This window comes from Calonectris borealis, chromosome 3 (assembly GCF_964195595.1).
Source record: "Calonectris borealis chromosome 3, bCalBor7.hap1.2, whole genome shotgun sequence".
Taxonomy (NCBI): Eukaryota; Metazoa; Chordata; class Aves; order Procellariiformes; family Procellariidae; genus Calonectris; species Calonectris borealis.
Window position 1 is genome coordinate 107,034,539 of NC_134314.1, and position 24,003 is coordinate 107,058,541.

General features: G+C 36.1%; 1 protein-coding gene across 12 annotated transcripts in view; it reads left to right on the forward strand.

Moving 5' to 3' along the window:
- MARK1 (microtubule affinity regulating kinase 1) overlaps window positions 1-24,003 on the forward strand; it is a 63,658-nt gene that overhangs the window by 37,001 nt on the left and 2,654 nt on the right. For 4 of the 12 annotated variants that reach the window (XM_075147146.1, XM_075147139.1, XM_075147149.1 and 1 more), the window contains 11 exons: window positions 670-726; window positions 4,497-4,733; window positions 4,823-4,942; window positions 9,133-9,232; window positions 9,842-9,954; window positions 11,242-11,416; window positions 12,557-12,750; window positions 15,350-15,450; window positions 18,410-18,571; window positions 19,367-19,621; window positions 22,405-22,449. In XM_075147146.1, coding sequence (XP_075003247.1) covers window positions 670-726; window positions 4,497-4,733; window positions 4,823-4,942; window positions 9,133-9,232; window positions 9,842-9,954; window positions 11,242-11,416; window positions 12,557-12,750; window positions 15,350-15,450; window positions 18,410-18,571; window positions 19,367-19,621; window positions 22,405-22,449 — 1,559 coding nt within the window. Of the gene's footprint in view, window positions 1-669; window positions 727-4,496; window positions 4,734-4,822; window positions 4,943-9,132; window positions 9,233-9,841; window positions 9,955-11,241; window positions 11,417-12,556; window positions 12,751-15,349; window positions 15,451-18,409; window positions 18,572-19,366; window positions 19,622-20,168; window positions 22,450-24,003 lie in introns of all 12 variants that reach the window. The other 8 variants (XM_075147147.1, XM_075147141.1, XR_012673159.1 and 5 more) reach the window with 7 other exon arrangements.

Here is a 24,003-nt window from a genome sequence, read left to right on the forward strand (position 1 = left end):
GTCATGTCACATTGTTTTGTATGAAGGGTATTCTGTAACAGGTTTTTATATTCTTATTAGAGACTTTCTCATCTTAATCTTTTTCTTACCCTGTTTTTAGTGATTATTTTGTGAAAAACTTTAACTGGATAAATAAACAAAATTTGGTATTTTTCAGAATTAAGGTATATAATTAACATGTAAAGCAACTGCTTTTAACTTGCTGTTTCAGACTTTTTTTTTGTTGTACCTATGTAAAAGATGTATATGAAAATGTTGAATTAACTGTTCTGTGAAGGATGAATTGCAGAGATACGCTGCAAATATTTCAGAAGATAAAATCTGAGATGGTACATCCAGCTATTGGGTTGGGGGGTGGAATAATTTCCTTTTATAGTTCTTGCTATTGGGTGATCTGCATTTAAAATAGATATTTCTCCTATTACCTTGAGGAGTATGTATTAAACTTTTTTTTTTTAAATAAGAAAATGAGCGGCTTTTAGGGACGTGGGACGTTTTAGTATTTGAGCTTTAATGAAACTTACATGAATATTTTCTAAAATGAAAGCTTTATTTATTAATTTCTTATGTTCTACTGAATCATATCAGGAGCCAAAATTACTAAATTACATACAAAAACTTATGCTGAGACTGAAATAAAATACTTCACTGATCATCTTGGTGTTTCAGATTGTATCTGCTGTGCAGTACTGTCATCAGAAATGCATAGTTCATCGTGATCTTAAGGTAGGCTGTTACTTATTTTTCATTTTGCTGGCTGACAGAATAGACTTAATTTCATTCTATATACTTGTCCTTGACACTGTCTCTGAATGCCTCAAACATGTGAATGAAGGAACTATCACTTGTATTTTATTCTGAATTTTCTGAAGCAGAAAAATATGTAGCTTGCCTGTTGGAACAGGGGAGAGACAAGAATAGAACATGTGTTACTTTCATTCCAGTTTTGGCTTTAAGAAAAAGACATGCTCTCCAAAGAATTATACCTGCTGGCATGCAGATACCTACACACTGAAGCTGCAGAAGTTCAATGATACCAGTCAGCACTACTTAATTAAAATATTTTCAGTTAAAATATATTGCAAGGTATATAAAACGGTCTTTTCTTAGTGATTCCTAAGAAATATGTTAGTTTTTAATCCATTTGAACTTCTGGTTTATGCTCTAGTGTTTGATTCAGGCAGAAAAATAAATCAAAAGTGAACAGAAATTAGTTGAACTTCCTTTTTTTGATACTTTCTAGTAATCTATCTGTATAAACATACCAGACCATGTTGAAGAGTTCAGCAATTGCAGGTACAACCTAAGCCTTCAGTCTGAAGTTGTCTTTGTACCAATTTAGATATCATAGGACTTGGACACAAGATCTTCACTTGCTTAAAAGTTGGCTTGTGCTCTTGCTTTGATGTCTTTGTTTACAAAGAAAACACTGGCGTAGGTTCTTTTACTAATGTATCTAAATGCTTGTGAAAAGCTGAGGTTGAATAATACCTGAGGTTTTTTTTTTCATCTTTTGTCTTAGCTTTCTTATAATACACTGCAGCATGCTCTCAACCTCTTTCTTACAAATCTGTTCCCTAATACCTGTCGATCTGCCAGCTCCTGGGTGTGCATATAGAGCTGGATAATACATCCTTTTCTGCTGAGTCCTCCCTGCCCCAGGACCTTTGTCATCTGATGATGGAGGTGCCTGGCCAGCACTCTGAAGTCAGAATGCAAGGAAGGCAAGGGCTGGATCTCATTGAAAACTTGATTAAAAAAAAATCCTCCCCATCTTGCGTGGTGGTTTGGAGCCCGTGAATGTTTTGTCAAGCTCCCTGGAGCTTACTGCAGCCACTGTTGTTGAGCTTTCCAGAAGGCTGCCTTAGGGACCTATTGGCTTGACTGGACAAGCCGCTTTCACTAGTTGTCTCAGCCCTATACTTGGCTGGGAGTAGGGAGCCAGCCATCTCCTCATGCTTCTCTGGCACTGGCTTGCTCAGCCCCGCTATGTTATAGAGTCTTACTGCATTAACCCCTGCAGTTATTTAGCATCCTGCATCTCGCTCCTTCTCCCAGAGCCCATTACAGCCTCCACCCCTCCTTCATTTCTTAGTTCCATAGCACGCACACAGCTCACTGCATTGCTCACAGGACTATCCAAAACTGCTTTGCAGCGTTTGTGCAGGATCCCTTTTACCATCTGTCACAAATACTCTACTGCTGATCTCCTTCCTATTTGCAAGACAAGCAGGCAGGCTACAAAATAATTTCTTTGTTTGCTTTTCTCTCTCCATGTTCTCTTGGATGAAGTTATGCTAGACTCATTTGAAAAGTTCAGTGTTAGGTGTGATTGAGAGCCAGCCAGCCTAGCCAATGAAAACTAGGTCTAAATGTATGGCTTTGAGGAGGTGTTCTCACTTCGTCTCTCCTTTCCAAACGTTATGTGTCATCTCTGTCTCACTGAAAACTCTTCTTATGGAGCTGCAGAGAAGGAAGAAGCGACTTTAAAGTTGCGTCTGCATTCACATCTGCTTCTGTTGACTTTCTCCATGGTATCAGCACACTGACCAATTGACATTGTTAGCACTGCAAGGCGGAGGTCTAGCACCACTTTGGAGATTTTTGATAAGCCTTTGTGGCTTTAACAGAAAGGGTAAACTCCATCAAATGTAAGTTACTTCAGACTAAACTAGGAAGACGTGTAAGAAAATGTGCAAGTTTGTCCAGGCTATTCTGGCAGAAGAGGAGGGAGTGCAGGACCTGTGGGTACTTAAACTGTCTCCTTTTAATTTTCTGTGATTATAAACAGCTTGCGTAGAAAGGGCTATAACCAATTCCAACTTTGCTCATCCTGTGATGCTCAAAACTGATCTTACCTTTTCAGTGACTGTCAATATTTTTTGCTCTGAACATACAACCAACAAGAACATAGTCTTTCTATTTGGCATATTAAAAAGGGTTTTTTTGGTGGTTTTGTTTGAAGTAGGGAACCTAAAAGCATGGGGTACTTGGTTAGCAGAGTACTGTTGAACTAGGAGGACTATTGTAATCACAGAGCAGCTGCACTGACAGTGATGTTTTCACCGCAAGGAAAATGAAGTCTTTGTGCAGTAATGTAGAAGGCTGTCAGATCTGGAAAATATCTCTGCAAGTCTGTCTGCAGGCACATCAGCTGGAACCAGCTGAGGCTACAGGTCATGAATTGGGAAAATAAAATATTTTCCAGGATAGCTAGTTTGTAAAAATGGGCTGTATTTTGCTCCTGATAAAGGCTAAATTCTGTTGCGCAGCTATTGGCTTGATATACTGGTAGTTAATTATCTCCTGTTCTGTTTGTTGAGTGCAAGTGAAATTATTAAAAATAAAACAAAACCAACAAACAAACCCAAACAAAATCATGTTTACCCTTTTAATCAAAGCAACTAACAAATTGATTGCTGCTTCTCTGATCCTAAACTAAGACTTTTTTATTTTCTGGGCTCAATTCTGAGCACAGCATCCGATGAGAGATGTCTGTGTTTGCTAGAAAACTGATGTTTCGCAATTAGGTGAATCCTCTGTTCAGATTAATATCTGTCCTCCTATTGAAAAAGGATTCCTGCACTACTCAGTGCTGCTCCTGTGTTGCTGATATGCAGATCAGGAGCCAGGATCTGTTAGAGGAGTAAACATTGCCCAGTTCTGCTGCACTCCTTGCACAGCATCCTTGCATTTTGAGAAATGCACTTTATTTTTTTCCAGTAATGTATTAGTATTTCTCGAACCTCGCTCTTTTCATCTTCTGCCCTACCTGTGATACTAAGATACTGTTTACGGACTCTCCAGAATACTAGCATCCATGTATATGTGATGCATTGCATTCACATGATGATTGCTGCACAGGCGCTAATATTCTTAGATGTTTAATACATGCATTTTTTCATATACAATGCAGTACTTGAGTGTTAAACACCTTGGTGTTGTTATTGCTAAAGCAAACACTAAGAATAAAGGGGAGAGAATTTTTTAGTACAGAATGCTAAGATACAGCACGTAGCTTGAAGTCTTTCGTCTTGTAAGCAGAAGAGATCTTCTTTTAAAGTCTTAAATCCCTTCTAACATTTACCCCACCAAAATGGTACATGATGTCTGGGATTAGATTTACTCTCCTTGGCATCAGAAGTTGGCATGAACCGCTCAAAAGCTGAAACTGCTATTCTGAGATGTCTAGATACTTCATTCTAAAGTTGAACTAAGTTATTTCTTCCAGAAAAGAAAATCTTAATAGTTGATTCAGTAGCTGAAGTCTGTTTAGCTGCTTTTAACAGTTACATTTTCCTGAATAAACAGGACTTTTTGTCCTGTTTTTGTCCTGAAAAAGTTGATTTTCAATCTTTCTAATGTATTCAGGGGGATTAGTTTCTTTTGTTCTGCAAGAAACAGATGGTGAACCGTTTTAGAAAAAGAAACATTTTTGCATTTATTGATAAATGATACACACAAATTGTCCTTTTCCTCTTTTATTTTTCTCTTAGGCAGAAAACCTTCTACTTGATGCAGACATGAACATTAAAATTGCAGACTTTGGTTTTAGTAACGAATTTACAGTCGGTAACAAACTGGACACGTTTTGTGGAAGCCCGCCTTATGCTGCTCCTGAGCTTTTCCAAGGAAAGAAATACGATGGTCCTGAAGTGGATGTGTGGAGCCTTGGGGTGATTTTGTACACACTAGTCAGCGGATCATTGCCATTCGATGGTCAGAATCTAAAGGTACAGTTACAATATGAAAGCTTGGCTTTTACTCTCTTTAAATCTTCTATGTCATTAGTAGGTTCACCTTTTAAAACTTTATTTTAAAGGAACTGAGGGAGCGAGTACTGAGGGGGAAATACCGCATTCCGTTCTATATGTCCACAGACTGTGAAAATCTACTTAAGAAGCTACTAGTACTCAATCCAATAAAACGAGGCAGCTTGGAAGTAAGTAATTTCATTTTGGGGAAAAAAGGGGTTTCAGATTAAGAACGAATAAAATACAATAATTGCTTAAGACTTCTTTATTTTTCACGATAGGTACTTTCTTCCTGTTTTAAGGGCCCAAAAGTCCTGTCAAAATTAAAAAAAAAAAAAAAAAAAGAGGAAATGTCCCAGAAACAGTGCAGCTTGAAAATAAAGTGTTAATGAATGAAAAGCTAACCTTAATTGTAGCTGACTAAAGACTATCATTTAAGAGCATTTGAAACTGCAAACTGCTCCTCCTTATTTTGGTCAGATAATGGAGCTAGTTCAAAATGTGTGGAAAGCAGGACAAGGTTGTAAATATCTTCTGCTTGGAGTTTTTCAGAAAAACAAAAACAGCAGCAGGCAGTACCATAAGCATTTTTGACTTAACTTACCATTTCCAGCATGACTTCTTAAAAAGGATAGATACAAGAACAACAACTGTGATAGAAAACTACGTGGGGTTTTTGTTTGTTTTAGTGCCATAATACAGATAAACACTAAGAACTCTTTGAATGATAAGCTAATAATTGCTAGTTATTTCTGTTCAGTCCTTTCTTTTCCCCCTTCTGGTAGCTTTGTTTCTGAATAGCTGGAAGATTAACATATATAATAATATTTGCTGTGTCCCTCATCTAAAATCTGTTTTGAGGATTTATACTGAGTTATGTTGCGGGTTTTTTGGTTTTTTTAGTAGTAAATTAGGTTTTCTCTTCATGGGATGCAGATATATCTGTGCATAATTTGTAAGGTGTCTAAAAGGTTCAGTGTTTTTAAGGGGCTTGTTTTTTCAAGTTTGCTGTAGTGGCATGTACTTGCTGGATAACTCTGGAGCTGATATTTGACAAATATTTTGTGTAGAGTTCACTCTAAATGCTGCTCTGTTCTATTTTGTGAATTCTTTAACAAAGAGAGGCACTTTAAAATAACATTTACTTACCATAGAGATGAAAGTAGAATGGTTTTAAAATAGTATTTGCATGAGTTAATCACCAGTGACCTTTGTTTCATCTTTCTATGCATACTTATGCAGCAGTGTTCCAGAAAATAAATCCTATTTAAGCAGCTTTTTATTTGTAGTGGCATGACTTATGCTTCCTGGCATGGATGCTACCTGTGCAAGGAAGCATACATTTACTGAGCTCTGTCTGCATGCAATTTATGTCAAGCTGATGCTGGTTTGTGACTTGTTATAAATAGTTTTAACTTGAATAAAATCTGTGCTGAATAGAATAGTGAATGGTGGCTTCTACTTTGCTGATATTCATTAATTATGTTTTATTTATTACTGTCTAGAGGGCATAGTGATAAGAGCGTAGTCACTCGAAGATGGTGAAGGATCACCTTTTTCCTGTGTTGTGTTAAGTTTTAGGAAAATAAATTTTTCCTTTTATTGACCTTTCCTCTGGATTTTCAGCAGTTTCGCTTCAGATCTAATTCTAGATCTCTTCAGATCTAATTTCACTTTCATTCTAGTGTTATCCAGTTCTTCTAAAATTCCTTCCTGTCCCTGGAGAGAAGTGTTGGATAGCAGCCTCGCTGGAACAGCGTAGTTGTCAGAGTGTATGGAAGAGAGCGAGTAAATGTTACGTCTTTTGGGGGGGGTCTTGAGCCAGTACCAAAATACTGATAACAGGCATTGATCACTATGCTAATCTGAGGGAGAGAGACATCAAAAACTTTTTTAAAAGGAATGTTCCTGAAATCACATTTGTTGAATTAGAAAGCTATGGTACGTGGTTTGGAAAGAAATTACTATTTCTTCTGTTTGAGCACTTCTAAAAATACATATTTAGAACTAAAGTATATATTTACTGGAAGTTTCTAAAAGTGGAAAAACAGTGTCATCTTAGGTGGGGAGGATTTTTGTTTGTGCTTTGTCTTAATTATTTGCTCAGTCCCAGCCATACACCCGCTCAGTTCCCATGCACGTTTTTCCCAGACCATCCGATAGGATGTTTGTCAGTGACATTAGTAGCATCAAAGCTGAGACTGACACAGGATCAGCACGGTATGGGTTAGGCTTAGTGCCCTTCCTCTGGTAAGGACCAGGCAAATTTTATTAAAATGGTTTGTCTAGCCTTTTTCATGGTTGCAGCAGAGAGAAAACATTTTACAAGCAAAAGAATGTTGTTGTAAAACAGTAAATCTTCGCAGGAAGAGATGGGAAAAATGCATTGTCAGAAAATATGTGGATCTCTCCTATCAGGATTTCAAAAAATTCCTCCTCTCCCCCCCAGTCTTTAATTCTTTGCAAAGCAGCACTATGTGAAATTCCCACAGAGCAGATTTATGCTTACAGAGAGTAATAAAGCAAAGAATTTTGAGACAGACAGGTCTTGAGCCAGGCCAGATTTTTACTAGATAGTTTTCCTGAAAATTGAGGGAAACCTCGTCAATAATATCTAGTTGGTTGAAATTTGGGTTGATCTTTAAGAAATACAGTTTGGGTCAGTCCTTTAAGTACCCTGACCAAGGCTGCTGCTCTTTAATCAGCTGACTGGAAGCCCAGCTGAACTTATACAGATGTAATGTCGATCCTGGAATTGGGTCATTTGTGTCACTTCAAAATGCGTGATTGTAAGAGCCTGTTTTAAGAGTTGTACAATAACGCAGTACACCTATGAGATCATGTATTTAAAAGACAGAAGCTAGCAGGAGTTTAGATATTTAACAGATGGAAACCTAGAGCAGATTACATTGAACTATAGATCCACCTACTGAAGAGACATGAAAAACTGTAAGTGGGAATTGTTGGGTTTGCCTATTAATTAAAGAAGGATCAAAAAGGGAGGTAGGATTTGAGCAGTGTAATTCCTGTCATCCAAACACCTCATCGTGCTTAAACTTTATATTTAATTAACAATATCTTTAAAAAAATGTAATTACAGATACTGCTTAGTACCCTTTGGGGAGTCTATCGTGTTACTGCAAGGCTACAAATATATAACCAAAATCTATTGTCAAATAGACTTGTGCTCTGTGTGCGAGAAATGCAATACAGCAATACATGTTCACAATCCCTTCCTTTTTATTTCCTCCAAAAGCCAAAAAAATCAATTCTGTGGCAGAACTTTGAACAAATCTTTAAGTCTTATTGTCAGCAAAATGTTAACTGGCCCAAGTACAAAGTTCTGTATTGTTCTTGTAAGGATACAGCTATTTAGGTCTGTAATTTGGCAGCAGCACTACATACAAAGAATTTGGTTATATCAGTGGAAAATTGAGTCTTTTGCTCTTTGTGAGAAATAACTTAATTCGGTGTTTGCGACGCATATTTGGAGCCTGTGGGAAACTTGGCTTGCTGGCACTTGTTTCATTTTTCTGTCAATCTAGGGAGCAATATTAGCATCTGTCCCTAAAGAGGCATGTGTGCCTGTTGCTGTAGGAGGGAAAATGTTTTTAGCTGTTCTAAAAAGATGAATATGTCCTTAAGGAGAAATTGTGGTGGTGGTTAGGGATTCCAGCTGATAAATCTTGCAGGCATATAAAAGATCCAGGCCACAGCAGAAGGAAATTTTCCAAAGAATGCAGGAGAAATTTTTTACAGTAAATATCTGCATGGCATAGAGAGAGTTAAGAGGCATTTCTCCCTCCAGCCGAACTGTGAACATATTTAGGTCGAGTACAGTGAGAAGATCCATAGGAAAAAATGACCAGTTGGCATCACGATCTTGAAACGAATGATTGTAGGAAGCATCGGCATGCTCCTGAAATATTCCTTAGTTTCTAAACACTTCCTTTGTTATTATTTGAAGGAGTTATTTATTGCGATAGAGTTGGTATTGTAGTAACATCCAGGGATCTTAAACTAAGATTAGGGCGTGAGTGTCAGGCACTCAGCAAGACGAGATTAAGAGATGGTGGAAGTGAAGGGAACAAAAGGAAAGATTTTTGTGTGTTGGAAGTGCAGGTTTTTTCTTTCAGTAGCTTTTCTAGTATTTCGTGGAGAGGGTGGTTTCTATTGTAAAGGCTAAATAGTAGGGGGGAATGAACTAAAGGAAACAAAAGGATGTGAAAGACAAAAGAAGAAACTGTAAGATGTGAGGGGGAAAGAGCAGCATTCAGATTATTATGAATTTTAAGTTGGCTTTCTCCAGACCAGCTAGCACAAATTTAATCGGGTATGGTAAATGGCATATTGACCTAAAGCTCATTTCTTTTCTTAGCAAATTATGAAGGATCGGTGGATGAATGTTGGCCATGAAGAAGAAGAACTAAAGCCGTATACTGAGCCTGAACCAGATTTTAATGACACCAAGAGAATAGGTAAGACTTTTACAAGGATGTTGCATCTCATGACCTAGGCAATTTTATCTTGTAAGTCAAATTAAACTCTTTTATCAAATTTGAGATGCAATCTCATTGTACAAGTAAAATGTTTTCTTTTTATTTAAGTGAGAAATTTAATTAAATGCCCTCCTTATAACTACTGTTGTGACTTCGCTAAGCTGACATGAATCTACAAGCACAGCAAAAGACAAATAAGATTACAGAATTCAACAGGCAGAAGGAAACAGATTTTGTTATGAGGGCAACAATTTTTTATCTGCTGTGGTTGGAGAAAAATACTGTGTTGGCCTTGTAGCTATTCATAGTTTCTGTTTGCCAGTGTTTTATTTGTTTGTTGAATAACATTTAATGCTGAATAATGTTGAACTATGTTGAATAACATAGTTGAGAGTTTTCAAGAAGAAAACAATAACGAAAGAGGGGAGTTGTAGCCTTTTTGATTTTGCACAGCAAGGATGATGCTGGGTGAGTTGAATCCTAGTTACCTGTTAAATTATAAAGGTTTTTTCTATTTTCATTGTTCTCAAGTTGTTAGTAAACCCAAGTACTTATTCTGCTAATGTATCTAACTCTTTTTACTTTTAGACATTATGGTCACAATGGGCTTTTCAAGAGAAGAAATCCATGAATCTTTAGTAAACCAAAAGTACGATGAAGTCATGGCTACTTACCTGCTTCTAGGTAGAAAACCACCTGAAGTAAGTGTTACCTAATTTGCATCTTCTATTTTGGCCTTTATACCTGGCTGGGTTGAATATTCTGGTGGTCGATGTTTTTATGAACTATTTTGTAACATCTTTTAAAAAAAAATTGTAGTTGATAACTTATTAATGTCTTTCCCTTTTCATATCTTCTTGGATATCTTGTTAGTGCCCATATGAAGAAATAGGTTGAATATAGTATCTTCACATTTGCTTGTAAATATATTGAATTGCTTTTTAAAAAAGCTAGCTGTTAATCTGAAGTGGCATGACTTTTAAGTGCTGAGTCGTCTTCCTGTTATGTGTGTTTACAGTTAAAATCTGAAATATTTAATTTGACTAGAGCAATTATTCTTCTACCTACTAAGATGTGACATCCTTTATTTCTCAGAAATGTACTCATCCTTTCTCACTTGTATACTGTATTATAGTATATTTTATTATTTAATGAATAATTGCATTGTAGTCATTAATAAATTTGTAATAGAAAATCTTTTGACTGTTTTGGAACTAGAGGGATCTCTAGATCTTTTGGGGCCACAGGGATTTTCAAGAAATAAGGCCGAGACCAAGGCTTTTTTTTTTTTGAAGGAATTTTTTTTCCTGCTGCTTCATTGGCCTTCCCTCATTTCTAAGATAGCGTAGATCTGATACGTGCATCCTGGAGTGCATTTTCCCACAACATCTCTGAACCAGAATTCCCTTGTGATGGCAGAGCATGGAGGGAATCTGTCTAAAATGATTTTGACTCAAACTGCTTGGAAGAGGATACTTGTCTTTTCCACTGCTCTTACTTACAACTTATGCTTCTTAGATATCAACGAACCAGTGGCTGAGTTACATTCCATATATGTGTTGAAGGCCATAAAGCATCCTTGAATCAGTAGTACTTGCTTTTTTAGCTCTTCTGACTCAATCCAATGCATTTTTAAATTGTTCTGAAGCTATAAATGCTGTTTAAGCTTTTTTTTTTTTTAAAAAAAAAAAAGGCAGGGGGAGCCATTCTTTGGCTTAGGTTTTAAAATAGCACAGTTTTTGTTACTGTCAAGATTCTTCTAATTTTATTTTGAGTGTCCATTAACTTCTTAGCTTTAGCTGTGTGTTTTTAAAGCACATTAAACACAGATGAAGTGATAAAATTAATCTTGAAGAAAATTAAACTCCGGATACAATTTTAAATTTAAAAAAAAATGCCTTTGATGGGAACTCTTCACTTTATTGTGCCATAAAAGTACCGGTGATGTTGATTTTTATTTATGCTTTGAAAAACTGTTTTTCTTGTAGTTTGAAGGAGGCGAGTCCTTGTCCAGCAGCAACTTGGGTCAAAGGTCTCGTCCTAGCAGCGACCTCAACAACAGTTCTGTGCAGTCTCCTGCTCACCTGAAGGTCCAGCGGAGTATATCAACTAATCAGAAACAACGGCGGTTCAGTGATCATGGTGGGGATGACATTCCAACAAGTAAAGTAACATACACAATTTAAGTCTGAATGTGCAGTGTTTTGTGAACCTGGCAGGTCCACCACTCTGTGCATTTGTTGTGTATCTCATCGTGCTCCGCTGTGATGCTTTTATTTGTATGAACACTTCTATGGTAAATCTGGGTCAATGTAATTTACAGATTTAATTTTTTGGACTTGTTACTGGGTTGACTCACTGAATAAGAGCTTGAGGATGTTTCCTGTTTAGGAAGTAATGGCAAAATATTGGTCTGGATTAACTGAAAGGCTGCAAACCATTAGGTTTATCAGTACATTTGGAGTTGGGGCCAAATGGTTTGTTTCCAAGAGACAATAATTTTACCAAGTATTCAGGAAACATTTTCAGGTCAAAGTGGTTACATCAAATGGGGTGCATATTTAAAACATTAAATGAAAGATGATTTTTTTTTTTCTTCCCCTTAGAGAGAACTATCAAATTACTAGAAATATTTCTAAAATGTTTGGCCTTTTTCTCTGCCTAATTTACGTTGTTCTTTCTAATTTTCTTCCCAATACTATTTTCCCTCTGTGTTAGAGTAGTGTTGTTTTTTCAAAAAAAAGAAACCAATATTGTGAAGATCATCAGCTGATGTAGTTTTATTTCAAGTGAATGTAAAATTCTGCTGATGGAGGATTTGCCCCAAAGCATTTTAAAGAATGATGAGAGGGAAAGAACTGTAATTTTTCCAAGTATAAACTGCTTTTAAACAAAGTAGTTCTAGGGTTTTCAGGGGAAAAGGATCTTTCATACTGTTTAGAGGAAAAGATATGTGGCAAAAAGTACTAAAAATAATAATTTGAAAAGTATCCTCTAATTCCTTTTTTCATAATATTGCACAAATTATATGGGTTTAAAATGAGAATTAAAATACTCTTCTAGGCTTTACATATTGATATAAAATGGGAACTAATTCTGAACTGCAAATTGGTAATGACGAGAGAGTGGGTAAAAATGTAGGCTGTCAAAGCTCAATTTAATAGGTTGGTGTATGTGCTGAGTTTGCAGTCATAGTTGTTCAAGTGCTTTTTTTGGACTCGGGGAATTATATTTAGACTATTTCGGCCAAGAAAAATGCAGTGATTATTTTTAGGTATTATTAATATTGTTTTTATTTGGCAGTTGGTCCCTCAATTCCTCCTGCTGTGTCATACACAAAAAGGGCTCAGGCAAATAGTGTGGAAAGCGAACAGAAGGAAGACTGGGACAAAGATGTCTCACGCAAACTTAGCAGCACTGCAGTGGGATCCAAGGGAGAGATGGCTGCAAGTCCACTTGTGGGTCCAGAAAGAAAGAAATCAACTACTGTTCCCAGTGTGAGTGTGTGCGCTTTTTGCTTGTTATATTTATTTTTCCCTATTTAAACAAAATCTGCAGCATAAGGTTACTATAGACATAATGGTTACTGAATAAGCCAGTAAGTCTATTTCTGGTAACTTTTACTGGCAGACAGAAATAGGCTACAGTGGATGTCTTTTAAAATAAACCTTTCCCTTCTCCCCACAACTTTACTTTTTCTAACACTAACGTAACAGTAAGCACAAGAATGTCTGCATTTGGGCAAACTGAAGATCTGTCAAGACAAATAGTGGATATTTAGGGAAAGAACGTAAGAACAGAGCCAATATGGAGTGCTCTTTTTCTGGTTTCTAATGCTTGTATATCTACAAGGAAGTCAAGGGACTTCCTGAATTGGAGATTTCATCTGAATGATCCTATATGATATCCCTCATGAACTTTTTTGTCTGTGAATTTGTCTGTTTAGCTTTCTGAAACCACTTTATTTTGGACTTCAGAAATGGGGTGAGGTGAGGGGGAACAACCCACTTGTTCCATGGTGTGTGTGCCTTTTGATGTTATGAGTTACAACCTGGTTCTTGTTTTAAGAAATTATTAATTTGCTAGTTCTTCTGTTATGATACCATTCGTAGTTTTGTAAACCACTATCATATTACTGCTTCAGACATCTTTATTCCAAATAGGAGGGTCTGTCTCTCCTAATGTAAAAGCATCTACTTTGCCTTGTGGAAGTTCATGTGCAGTGGTATCGGTGTTTAGGATACACAATGAAAAAATACTGTATAGCGTTTAAACAGCTACTTAGGAGCAAGAGTTCATGTCGGGGGCGGGGGGGAAGAAACACGCATGAATCATAATTTAAGGTTCAAGTATACTTTTTTCTATTTAAGAGACATGCTGTATTAAATACAAAAATTCTGGCCATCTTTTAGTACAGTAGACACGCAGCAGGAATTCTCATTGTCTTTTGGGATTCTATGTGCTGGCTCCCATCTTGGATATTCTGGGAAGATGATATGCAATTCTGCTAGAATTCTCTTTAAACAAAATAAATGCTGAAGTTCATTTAACTCTTAATGTTCTGCAGCCTGTGTCTGCAATACATCCGCAAATGCTTTAAACATTTTTTTCAAATTTTAAATAGAGTTTTTTTCCCCCCACAAAGAGGGGGGAATCTTCTGAGATTAGATTTCATATCTGAGCTTTCCCAAAACTATAGTGCCCCAAAGCTGATTACAGTCATGTATGGTACAAGCTGATATGTCAAAAGCATTTCTCTGCTTTGTGAGAACTAATTAAAAGGAGTATCTTTGCTATGAAGAATGAGAAATTGATTTACTTGCCAATGGCAACTTCAGTATTTGTACATTTTTAGCTCTGTTACTATTTTGGGGACTTTGTGAAAGGCTTTGTGATGGACACGACTAAGGAACAGTGGTGTCTGACACTGCAACAGTAGTTAAGGTTGAGCAGCTTACACAGAAAAAAGTGAATTTGTTTTTTAAAACTCAAACATTTAGAATGAACAAAGCTAATTTAATGTGCATAATATTTTAAAATACTTTTGTGTAACTTTGATGGTAGCATGATATTAGGGAAGGCAGGATTTCTTAAAAACATATTTATCACCTTCAGTCATATTGGTCTAACTTACAAGAGTTTAATTTCAAAAACAGTTACTGCAGGTGTTAATCTTCCTTACAAATTGGCTTTAAAACAGCTTATTCAGTAGTCTCTGCAGGGTGATACTAATGCCGAAAAGCTGTAGATGAGGGAGACCTAAACACACAGTAAATCTTGCAGAGTTCATGATGTCCTACAGTACCTGAGTTTAGTGTGTTTGAAATCTTTTGCCAGCACGTATCAGTATGTAATTTTAGCACTCTGCAAACCTCTCCCATCCCAAATTCAATATGTACTGTATTAAAAACTGAGAATTGTATGTCATGTACTGAAAGTAAGTCTTCAGCAGCTAATCTGTGCATGGCAAGGGGAGCAGGAGAATGTTTGTAGGTATTTATGAAGTGTGTGCAAACTGAAATTAGTAACAGAAAGAAAGTCCCATCAGTATTCGTTGCTACAAGACCTATTTGCCATGTTATCTACATCATAGCTTCTGGGTTGACTGACACAGATTGATAATCTTTTCATTTTTCTCTTGAAAACTCTTTTGACAGGGGGCAACAAACTGTAAGGCTGGAGCTCTACTTGGCAACTTAATGTGCACAGGGAAGCCTTTCAACCAGCCAGATAGATGTGTTCTCTGGGATTCGGGTTTGTTCCTTTGATCCCAGAGACAAATAATTCAGTAACACAGTATGTGGGAATTGGATAATAATACTTAGTAAAGCAAGTGTCAGCAAAACTAAATTTCTCTGTTTTCTTTTAGCTGTACTCTCAATGGTACAGTAATGAGGTGGTGAATGAGCTATTGGAAAAAAATAGCTGATATAAATGATCTGTCAACAGATTAACCTAGTTCATTTGAAGGCATTAAGAATATACATAAATGGCTGAAACTGTTTTTTATTTGCTTCCAATGCTTACATTTTTGTACAACATAATATATAGTAGAAGAAAGTATTTAATTTAATTTTAGTCTTAATTTTCTTCTAGAATAATGTATTTTCTGGTAGTGGAATGACAAGGAGGAACACTTACGTTTGTGAACGTTCTTCAGATCGCTATTCTGCAATACAGAATGGGAAGGACAACAGGTATTCTTCAACTTCTCTTGCTTATTAATTTGGGTACAAAACTGAGGCATGGAAGAAGTAGGTTATGCAATTAATCAATACCATTATGAAGCATGGTATGAAATACATAAAGTCTGACTGTATGTTTTCATCTTGTCTTCCACTGCAGTTTCTATGTTTGTGATGAAATGTATAACTAAATGTGTATATCTGCCCTTGCCTCTTTTTATGCAATCACATTTATTACCAAGGGTTGTCTTCTAACACAGGGTAAAGCAACTATGCTCACAACTAAGTAGGCAATTCTGCTGTGGAGAACTTCAGATGGATCGCCCTAACGCTGTAGACTGATCTTTTTCATCGCTCAAAAAGTTGAAATTGTTAAGACTTGTCGATCCTTTTCAATATCATTTTTTGGCCTAAATAATATTTTAGTAATGATGGTAACCAATTTATGGTTATGCGGGATGATAATTACACTCAGTTTAGTATGTTTTGTTAAATACTATTGTATTTAACACTGCCACAATTACTTTTTAAAAAATATGTTCTTTGTTCATCCTTGGTGTTAGTTAACCCCTGTACCTGAGTGTAAAATAAAACATTGGCTTTAATGGAGAGTAATAAAAACTGGAGATCCTACTCTGATTTTTTTTTTTTAAGCTATTTAAATAAAACAGTTAAGGTAAAATGAACCAAAAAATCCCTAGCATGAAATAACGTAATCTAGTAATGAAGCATTTAATTTTGGAAATAAGAAAAGTATAGGGCTGTTGATCTATATTAAAATGATTAAAATGTCATTACAATGAACACATAAAGTACAGCTTTTTAAATTGCTTTAAGGAGGTATGTTAAAAAGCACAAAACTAATTTTCAATATTCATTTCAAATTATTAGATGGGTGTTTTCGAAAGTGTCCTTCCAAATTTTTTCATAGTGTTTAAAATATTTTAACAAGTTTTGTAACAATCCTTTTTTAAAAAGAAAGAAGATAACACACGTTGTCTAGATTTAGGGTTAAAATATATACTAACATAGATTTTTCTGATCTCGCAAAGATTGATAAGGTTTTTCTTTCAATAGATTTAATACCAAAACCACTATAATGAGAAGGGATTTTATTTTGAAGTTTTTCATTTTACAGTTTTTTTTCTGTAGTATTGAAAAGACAGCTGACTCTTAATCCCTGTTCCTTTCATCAGTGCAATGAATGTGCTCAGTTCTTTGAGCATGTTCTGAAAAATGAAGGACGAGAATTTTCTTTTTGAGTTGCATTCTTGCCTTTCCTAACATACATTGTGTTGCAGTTCAGTTTGGATTTGGTGTAACTGAACATCTTGTGTCAGTGGATTATTCATCCAAAATCTTTACCTCTTTGCTACAGATACTATTTAGCTTTGGGACTGTTGTTGCTGATACATTATTAATGCAATTTCGTTTATGCTTGTAGAGGCACAGCTGTAGTCATTTGACTTCTGTTTTAAAAATTAGTAACACAGTAGTTTTGCCGCTACTTTCATCCCTTCCTTGCCACTTAGGCAAAGCAGAAATAAAAGTACCGGTGGAAGGAACTGTATCTTGAAAGGGTTGGCTCAGCCTAGCAGTGGCTGGGATGGAGAGCCTGGTACAGAAGGTGAATATTTTTGCTTGAAGCAGAGCGGACCATTTTGTTCCCCTTGGCAAGCAGCTGCAGGTGCTGCTCAGGAAAGAGCCTTCCCTCGCCTGGCGGGGAGCACTGCCTTCTTCCTGGGGTCGTGGGCAGACTTTTACATCATGTGCCTGTCCAAGAAGTAGTCTCCTGAGTGAGCTTTTACAGCTTTTCAAAATTTTATTTCACTTTCAATACTTATTTGAAGGCAGGTTGAGGGGTTTTGGTTATCGTGTGCCTGTATGGATTTCATCTTTTGGAAGACATCCAGCATGGCAGCCCCAAGTACTGATAACCAAAGGATTTTTCAAATTGCAGTGCTGTCACTGTCAGAGGCGTTTTATGGCATACTGACATTCTCAAAGGTATTGAAAATGTCTTTCAGAAATTAATACAATTTTATGTGGCTGAAGAAGTGTAGTAGCCATGTAATAAGGTACAAGTAATTCCATATACATAATGTTCCAAGGTGTTACCATGATAGAAAACAAAGTGATTAGAAATGTGGACAGGAGGCTACCTATGGTTGGTTTGTCTTTCATTGTTCCTTAGTGATATAACGCCTCTAACTATTTAATGGCTGAAGACATTTGGAAGAACTTAATCAGAGTGGAAGGGAATTTTTTTCCTCTCCTGAGAATATTTTGACCACTTACCAAAAGTTCAAAATTAGCAACTTTTTGGTAAATAAGGGGAAAAAATAATTCAGAATTGCTTTTGTGGCTGTTGAGTGGTTGCTGCCTGTTGACCTTCTCTTCCATAGATCGGGGCTTTCTGATGGAGCTACCTTTCCCTTAAAACACTATGGAAAAGTCCAGAGGAGAAGTACAACTTGGTCCTTTAAAAACACAGCCACTTCTAAGTGATAATGTGACAGCAGTTTCAAGTGTTTCAAGTTTTAGGTGTTTGAGTTTTAACGGAAAATAAGGGTATTCACTTCACAAAAAGGGAGTCTATTTAATCAATCTAAGTCTTCTGCGAATTTCTTTTTCAGTAGTTTTTACTATTTCCATGTGCTCTTTGTAGTCTTGCTCCATTACTTTGAATAAAGCGTGTGTAAGCTTTAATCTTGTGAGGAATGAAAAGGCCTGATTTAACATATATGGTGATTTGATTTATGGATGAACATAATTTTCTCAGAATTCTGTATTCTTTACCTTATCTGACTAAGGCAGCCTGGTCACTCAGTCTTCTGGTTATTTAAACAGCACTTGCTATGTTATAAAAGAAAAAAATAGTTATTTTCCCTGTCTTCTATGGGGTTTTACACTAACTTTTCTCTTCCCTTTTCATTTGTCCGTCCCTCCTGCCTTGCTGCCATGGTAAAAGCCTAACAGAAATGTCTGCAAGTAGCACATCCTCTGCAGGCTCTACAGTTGCTTCTGCTGTATCAACACGGCCTCGACATCAAAAGTCCATGTCTGCCTCTGGACATCCTATAAAAGTTACACTGCCAACCATCAAAGATGGCACTGAAGCTTACCGACCAAGGTAACAAATTGATTATTATTTCTTCAACGCTGTGCACTTTAAAAAAGTTGCTGTTCAGTTCATGATATGCTTCAATATGTTTGTAATCTATTCAAAATTGTCAAGTTGCATTCTGTTTCGAAACAGTAGCTTACTCAAGTAGTGTCGGTATTACAGATGATTTAAACCTGATTTTGTTCATTACACATGTTTGCATACAGTTAAAGAAGTTCCTTGACTGCCTCCCTCTGGAAGCTTCTGGAAAACTTAAGTAGTTAAAAATTTAACTAATTTCGACAGGACCGTACAGCACAGACTGAAATGTTAACCTCTTGGTTTTGTAGATTGCTAGGCTCATTTCTGTCTAAAAGCACCATAGTATAGTTGCTCTTACTATTAACTGCCCAAATAGCTTTATATATTTAATATTTGTGCCAGATGATTACTACTTAAGAAATATCTGTTAAGTTTTTTGGAGTGCTTGTGTGTTAAAGGTTTTGATGAACATATTTTTCCAGAAGAGTGCTGGGAACACTTTCAGATCTTACTACAGACTTTTCTACCTTTTTCCTTTGTCCTATTAACTGTGTATCCTTTTTTTAACTGCTCTTAATACTTGAGATAGTTTGATTTTACGATGAAAATATCTCTTGATTATTTCTAAGTATGAATTATAAAAGCAAGTCAGTAGCAGATTCAGGTTTAAAAAAAAAAAGAATCAAGAGCAGGGGTTTTCTCCTATATTTGAGAAATGGTTGTCATGTAGGAGGGTTTCTAGCATAGTCTTTCTCTTTATTTATGCTTCTGTTTTCCCAGCAGTGCAACTCAAAGAGTGCCTGCTGCTTCCCCGTCTGCTCATAGTATTAGCACTACCACTCCAGACCGAACCCGCTTTCCTCGGGGGAGTTCAAGTCGAAGCACTTTCCATGGTGAGCAGCTAAGGGAGCGGCGTAATGCCACTTACAATGGACCGCCCGCCTCACCATCACATGAAACCGGTGCTTTTGCACATGCTAGAAGAGGGACATCAACTGGTATAATAAGCAAGATAACTTCCAAGTTTGTTCGCAGGTTAGTACCTCGATTTTTAAGAGAAAAAAAAAAAAGCCCAGCCTGTAACTAGGGCCATAATTGTGAAGTCACTGACAATTTCCAGTTTAAGTCTGAAGTAAATGTACATTCAGTTAGAATGCTGCTTGTTTTTTGTGTGTTCTTCCAGAACCGGCCTTGTTTTCTTCTCTGTATATTGTAACCATTATGTTTGACCAACTATTCTGCTTCTTTATCTTAAAGGAGCAAGAGAATGCTACTCAAAAGGTTTTTTTGCTCATGCTTTACAGCTAAAATACAAAGATGCTACAATTAAGTTAAAATCAAATTAACTTAAATACTGAAAGCAGTGACTTGAAAATGAGTCATTAGTTAATGTTAACAATAGTTTACTTTTTTAACTGCGTGCAGTTTGTTGCAAGGGCTATATTTACAACGATTTTATTGCTGTGCTTAGAGGGAATAACAAATTATTTCAGGGAATTCTAAAATCTGTGAATAAATGAGAAGCTTAGAAGTGGGCGGAAGTCTGGATGTCTGGGAATACTAATATTTCAGTATCATGCAGCTTCTCATGTCATGTTACCAGCTTCTTCAAACGTAAGTTCAGGATTCTGAAAGAAGAAAACCCACACATCCTGGACCTGCGTTCGTTCCTGTGATGATGCTAACAGTAATAATACTGTGAGGACAGGTGCTGGGAAAGATTTGCAAATACATTGTTTAATATCAAGTGACTGTTGACTTAGCAGTCACAATAGCTTTCCCAAAACGGGACTTAATTTTCAGCTTGCCTTTTTCTAACAGTGATTTACCTATAATTCTTAAGCCTACTTATGGATGTTTCCCTACTGCATTATTGTCAGTTTTACAGCAGAATTATATCTTAGAAACCTCTATTTTCTTTGCGGAATCATGCTGTTATGTACTGAGTTCTATCATTTGTGTGTTAAAAAAAAAAAAAAAGGATAAATTCAAAGCTAGGTTGAGCTAGTTGTTGCAAATTTGTAAGTACAATACCATGAATTGCATAAGGTGATATTACATGGGAAAAGAAGAGAGAAAGCTAGAAATGCAGTGGTGTTCCTCATAAAATTGATTTAACCTGGTGAGCTGATAGTGTGTCAGTATGTGTCTAAGTAATACCTCCTATGATGAACTAAAAAAAAAAAAAAAAATGTGTGAATGATTTTCTTTTTTCAGAAACCTGAAGATACAGGACTATGATCCTCCATTATTGGTATCACCAGCACTTACAGAGTTGGGGGGAAAGAGTTTGTTCTCTGGTTTTAAAAATAAAAAAAAAAGTTACAGGGAAGTTAGTCAACTGTGTTGTCAGTGTAGATTTCCAAATGGGAAAAAAGGTATTTTCTGTTAAGTAATTAAGCAATTTCAAGAGCAGAGGCTGGTTTTTTTGCATTATAGCTCATTGTTACTTGCAAGGCATGGTATCTTGAATTTTTTTGAAGAGTCAGATCGAAGAATTATTTTCATTATGTTAAACTACAATATTAAAATAATATTGTAAACTATGTGTTTAGAATTAACATTGTAAATTGATGTCTTAAAATTATCTTTACTATAGAGCATTTTTATACAATTTCCTATTATGTTTTATATAGCTAAAAATACATTTTCCTATACTGAAGGCCTTGTAGGGTTTTTGTTTGTTTTGTTGCTGGTGGTTGTGTGGGGGTTTTGTTTTTAACTTTGGGTTGTTTGAGACTTTTAGTGGCTGGGATTATATGAGTGGAGGTTTGGGGGAGGGTTGGTGTTCTTTTAGTTGAATCACATAACTGCATGCCTTTTAACTTCTGTACTGTTCAGGAAATAATGGCTTAAAGCATACTTTGATTAGAAGGTGTCATGAAAGACTTTTTTTACTATCTTTTGGCAAAGGTAAATGCCTTTTCTGGTAAGTATATAAAATAAATGCATAATGAGAATGCTTAATGAATAGGGTATTGAAGTATTTTGTATCAATGGTTTATGTCAAATGATACTTCAGTGATGTTAGTTACTAAAGTATTTGTATTTTGAAGGTATTAAATTAGTTAGCTAATTGAAATTAGGTGCTAAAATGTTTGTACAGCAGCACTAGGAACGTACCTAGGTGGCTTATACAATCTATGGATGTTTTTCAAGTTGCTTCAGACTAAAAAGGCATAATACAAAAAACAGTTCCTTGGTAAAGTACAGCTCTAATTCAACAAGATAAAAAAAGATATATTTAACCTCAAGCTCACCGGTAATCTTACCGAAGTCAATGTAACAGCTGATTTGCTTAAAGTTAAGCAGATGTTGAAGTAACCTTTCTGAACTGGGCTCCAAACATTTTGTCTCGCAAACTCTTAGGCACGTCTTATTTTTAATTACTTGAGTGTGCTTAAGCATGAGCATGTACCTAAGTGCTTTAAGGACTGAGGTCTAAAGGCCTGGCACGGAAGGGTGCAGAGTGAAGCCCCCCTGGACCACCTTGATCGACTACTCCTCTGTGCTTGCTGGAATTACATGTGGCCATTGCTCTGTCTGCAGTAGGTTGAGAACAACATGTTAATTTTACCAACAGTTTATAAAAAACATTAAACAATTACATGTCAGAGCTGAAAGAAGTTAAGGTATCATAAAGGGAAATTAAAATTACAGCTGTGAAAAAAATACTACTAAACAGTATTAGGCTTGACATTACTGATTTATTTTTATTTTTTTGTTCAGTAGCTATTTAACATTGTTCTAGATGTAGGTTTTCTTAACTTTTATTTTTCACCTTTATCATTGAATCTCAACCTTAACTTTGTTTTGAGGGATCCAAGTGAAGGCGAAGCCAGTGGCAGAACTGACACCTCAAGGTGAGGAGCCACTATTAATACTTCGCTCCTAGGTCTTTCGCATCAAGGTTTAAGTGATTTCTTAAAGATTTTTAATCAGGATGTAAAACAGAATAGTGCTTAAGTAATCTGCATTTTTAAAATGTTTTTTATTTGCGGGGGAGGGGGTTTTGGTGAGGTCCTTTATCACTCATTTTTGCTTTCTTGCGAAGTATTTAATATAAATCTTTATTTAAGCATATTCCTTTGAATAATAATGCCCCCTGTAGGAGTTTATTTAGGCACCAATCATTTAGGCTCTTAAAATCATGTTTTGGCTTATAAATATTTAATGGTGTTTACTTTTGGTTTCAGTGGAAAATGTAGTATACTTCGTGTGTGTCTGTGTGTATATATGTATATATTAAATTTTTACTATAGTTACATACTGTGTTGGTTACTAAAGCTGCTGTTGGCCAGAAGTAAACACCTTATAGTCCCTGAGAAATGAATGTCACTTTTCGCTGAGAAATAACATAAGTGACATTCGGACAAAAAGGGTGGTGACTGTTAAATACTGAATTTGTATGGCAACCGCTGTACACAAATCTTTAGATGCTTTGTTAGTAATAAAGCATTCCTTCATATGCTCATTTTCCAGTTTATCTGCTCTTTTGCCATGTTTCAGCATTTGGTTCTGCATTTTTGGTGTGCTTAGCACAGTGCATAACTTTTTATTTTTATGCTTTCTAATGAACAGGCATTGTAGTTTGCATTCTAAACTGGTCGCGTACAGAAAGTATCGGCTTAGTTTTCAAAACAGAAAGCCTTTATTTTAAAAAAAAAAGCAGCACATTCTTAACAGGATACATTGTTTAATACACAATGCATTTTATCTATTAGCCCTTTTCGATTCAAAGTCTATTAGCTGTCGAATTCTTGACGTGGAAAGGGAAAAGAGATTAATCAAACGTTCAAATGAAATGAAGTGTGAAGTTGCTTTCAGTTCTTGCTTTCATTCTCTAGCTTCTTCTACTTTTTGTCATCCTACAGTGTCTGTTTTGGGCTAAAAGTCGTTTGAGATCTTATCCCTGCCATGCTCTATCCCTTAATATCGATGTGGTTCTCTGGGGATCACACTGAAAGTTAAATTAAAAATGCTTGTTTTGACTCCTCTCTGAAAAGTGACAGTTTATAGACTATCAAAATGAGAACAGCACCTTTCCCCAGTGATGGATGGGGAGGCATCAGGCATCTCAAGTACCTGGGACAAGAACAGAAATAGTTGGCTGTGGAATACTTTAAAATAATTAGTGCTGTTTCTCAAAATGCTTTCTACACTGGAATAAGTAATCTATTCGGTAGGGAAGCGTCAGAGTAAGAACATTCATTGGAAACTACTTGAAATTTTGTTCAAGTCATTTTATCAACTGAAATACTTTGTATTTACATGTCACTGTTTCTTCTGTGAAAAAGCTGCTGGCTGTGTACTCAACTGGTTGACAAACAAGCTGTTTACGACCAAATTACAGCACAAAATTCTGCTTCATCAGTTAAAATAAAGCACGTTATTATAAGGTCTTTTTACACAGAGAG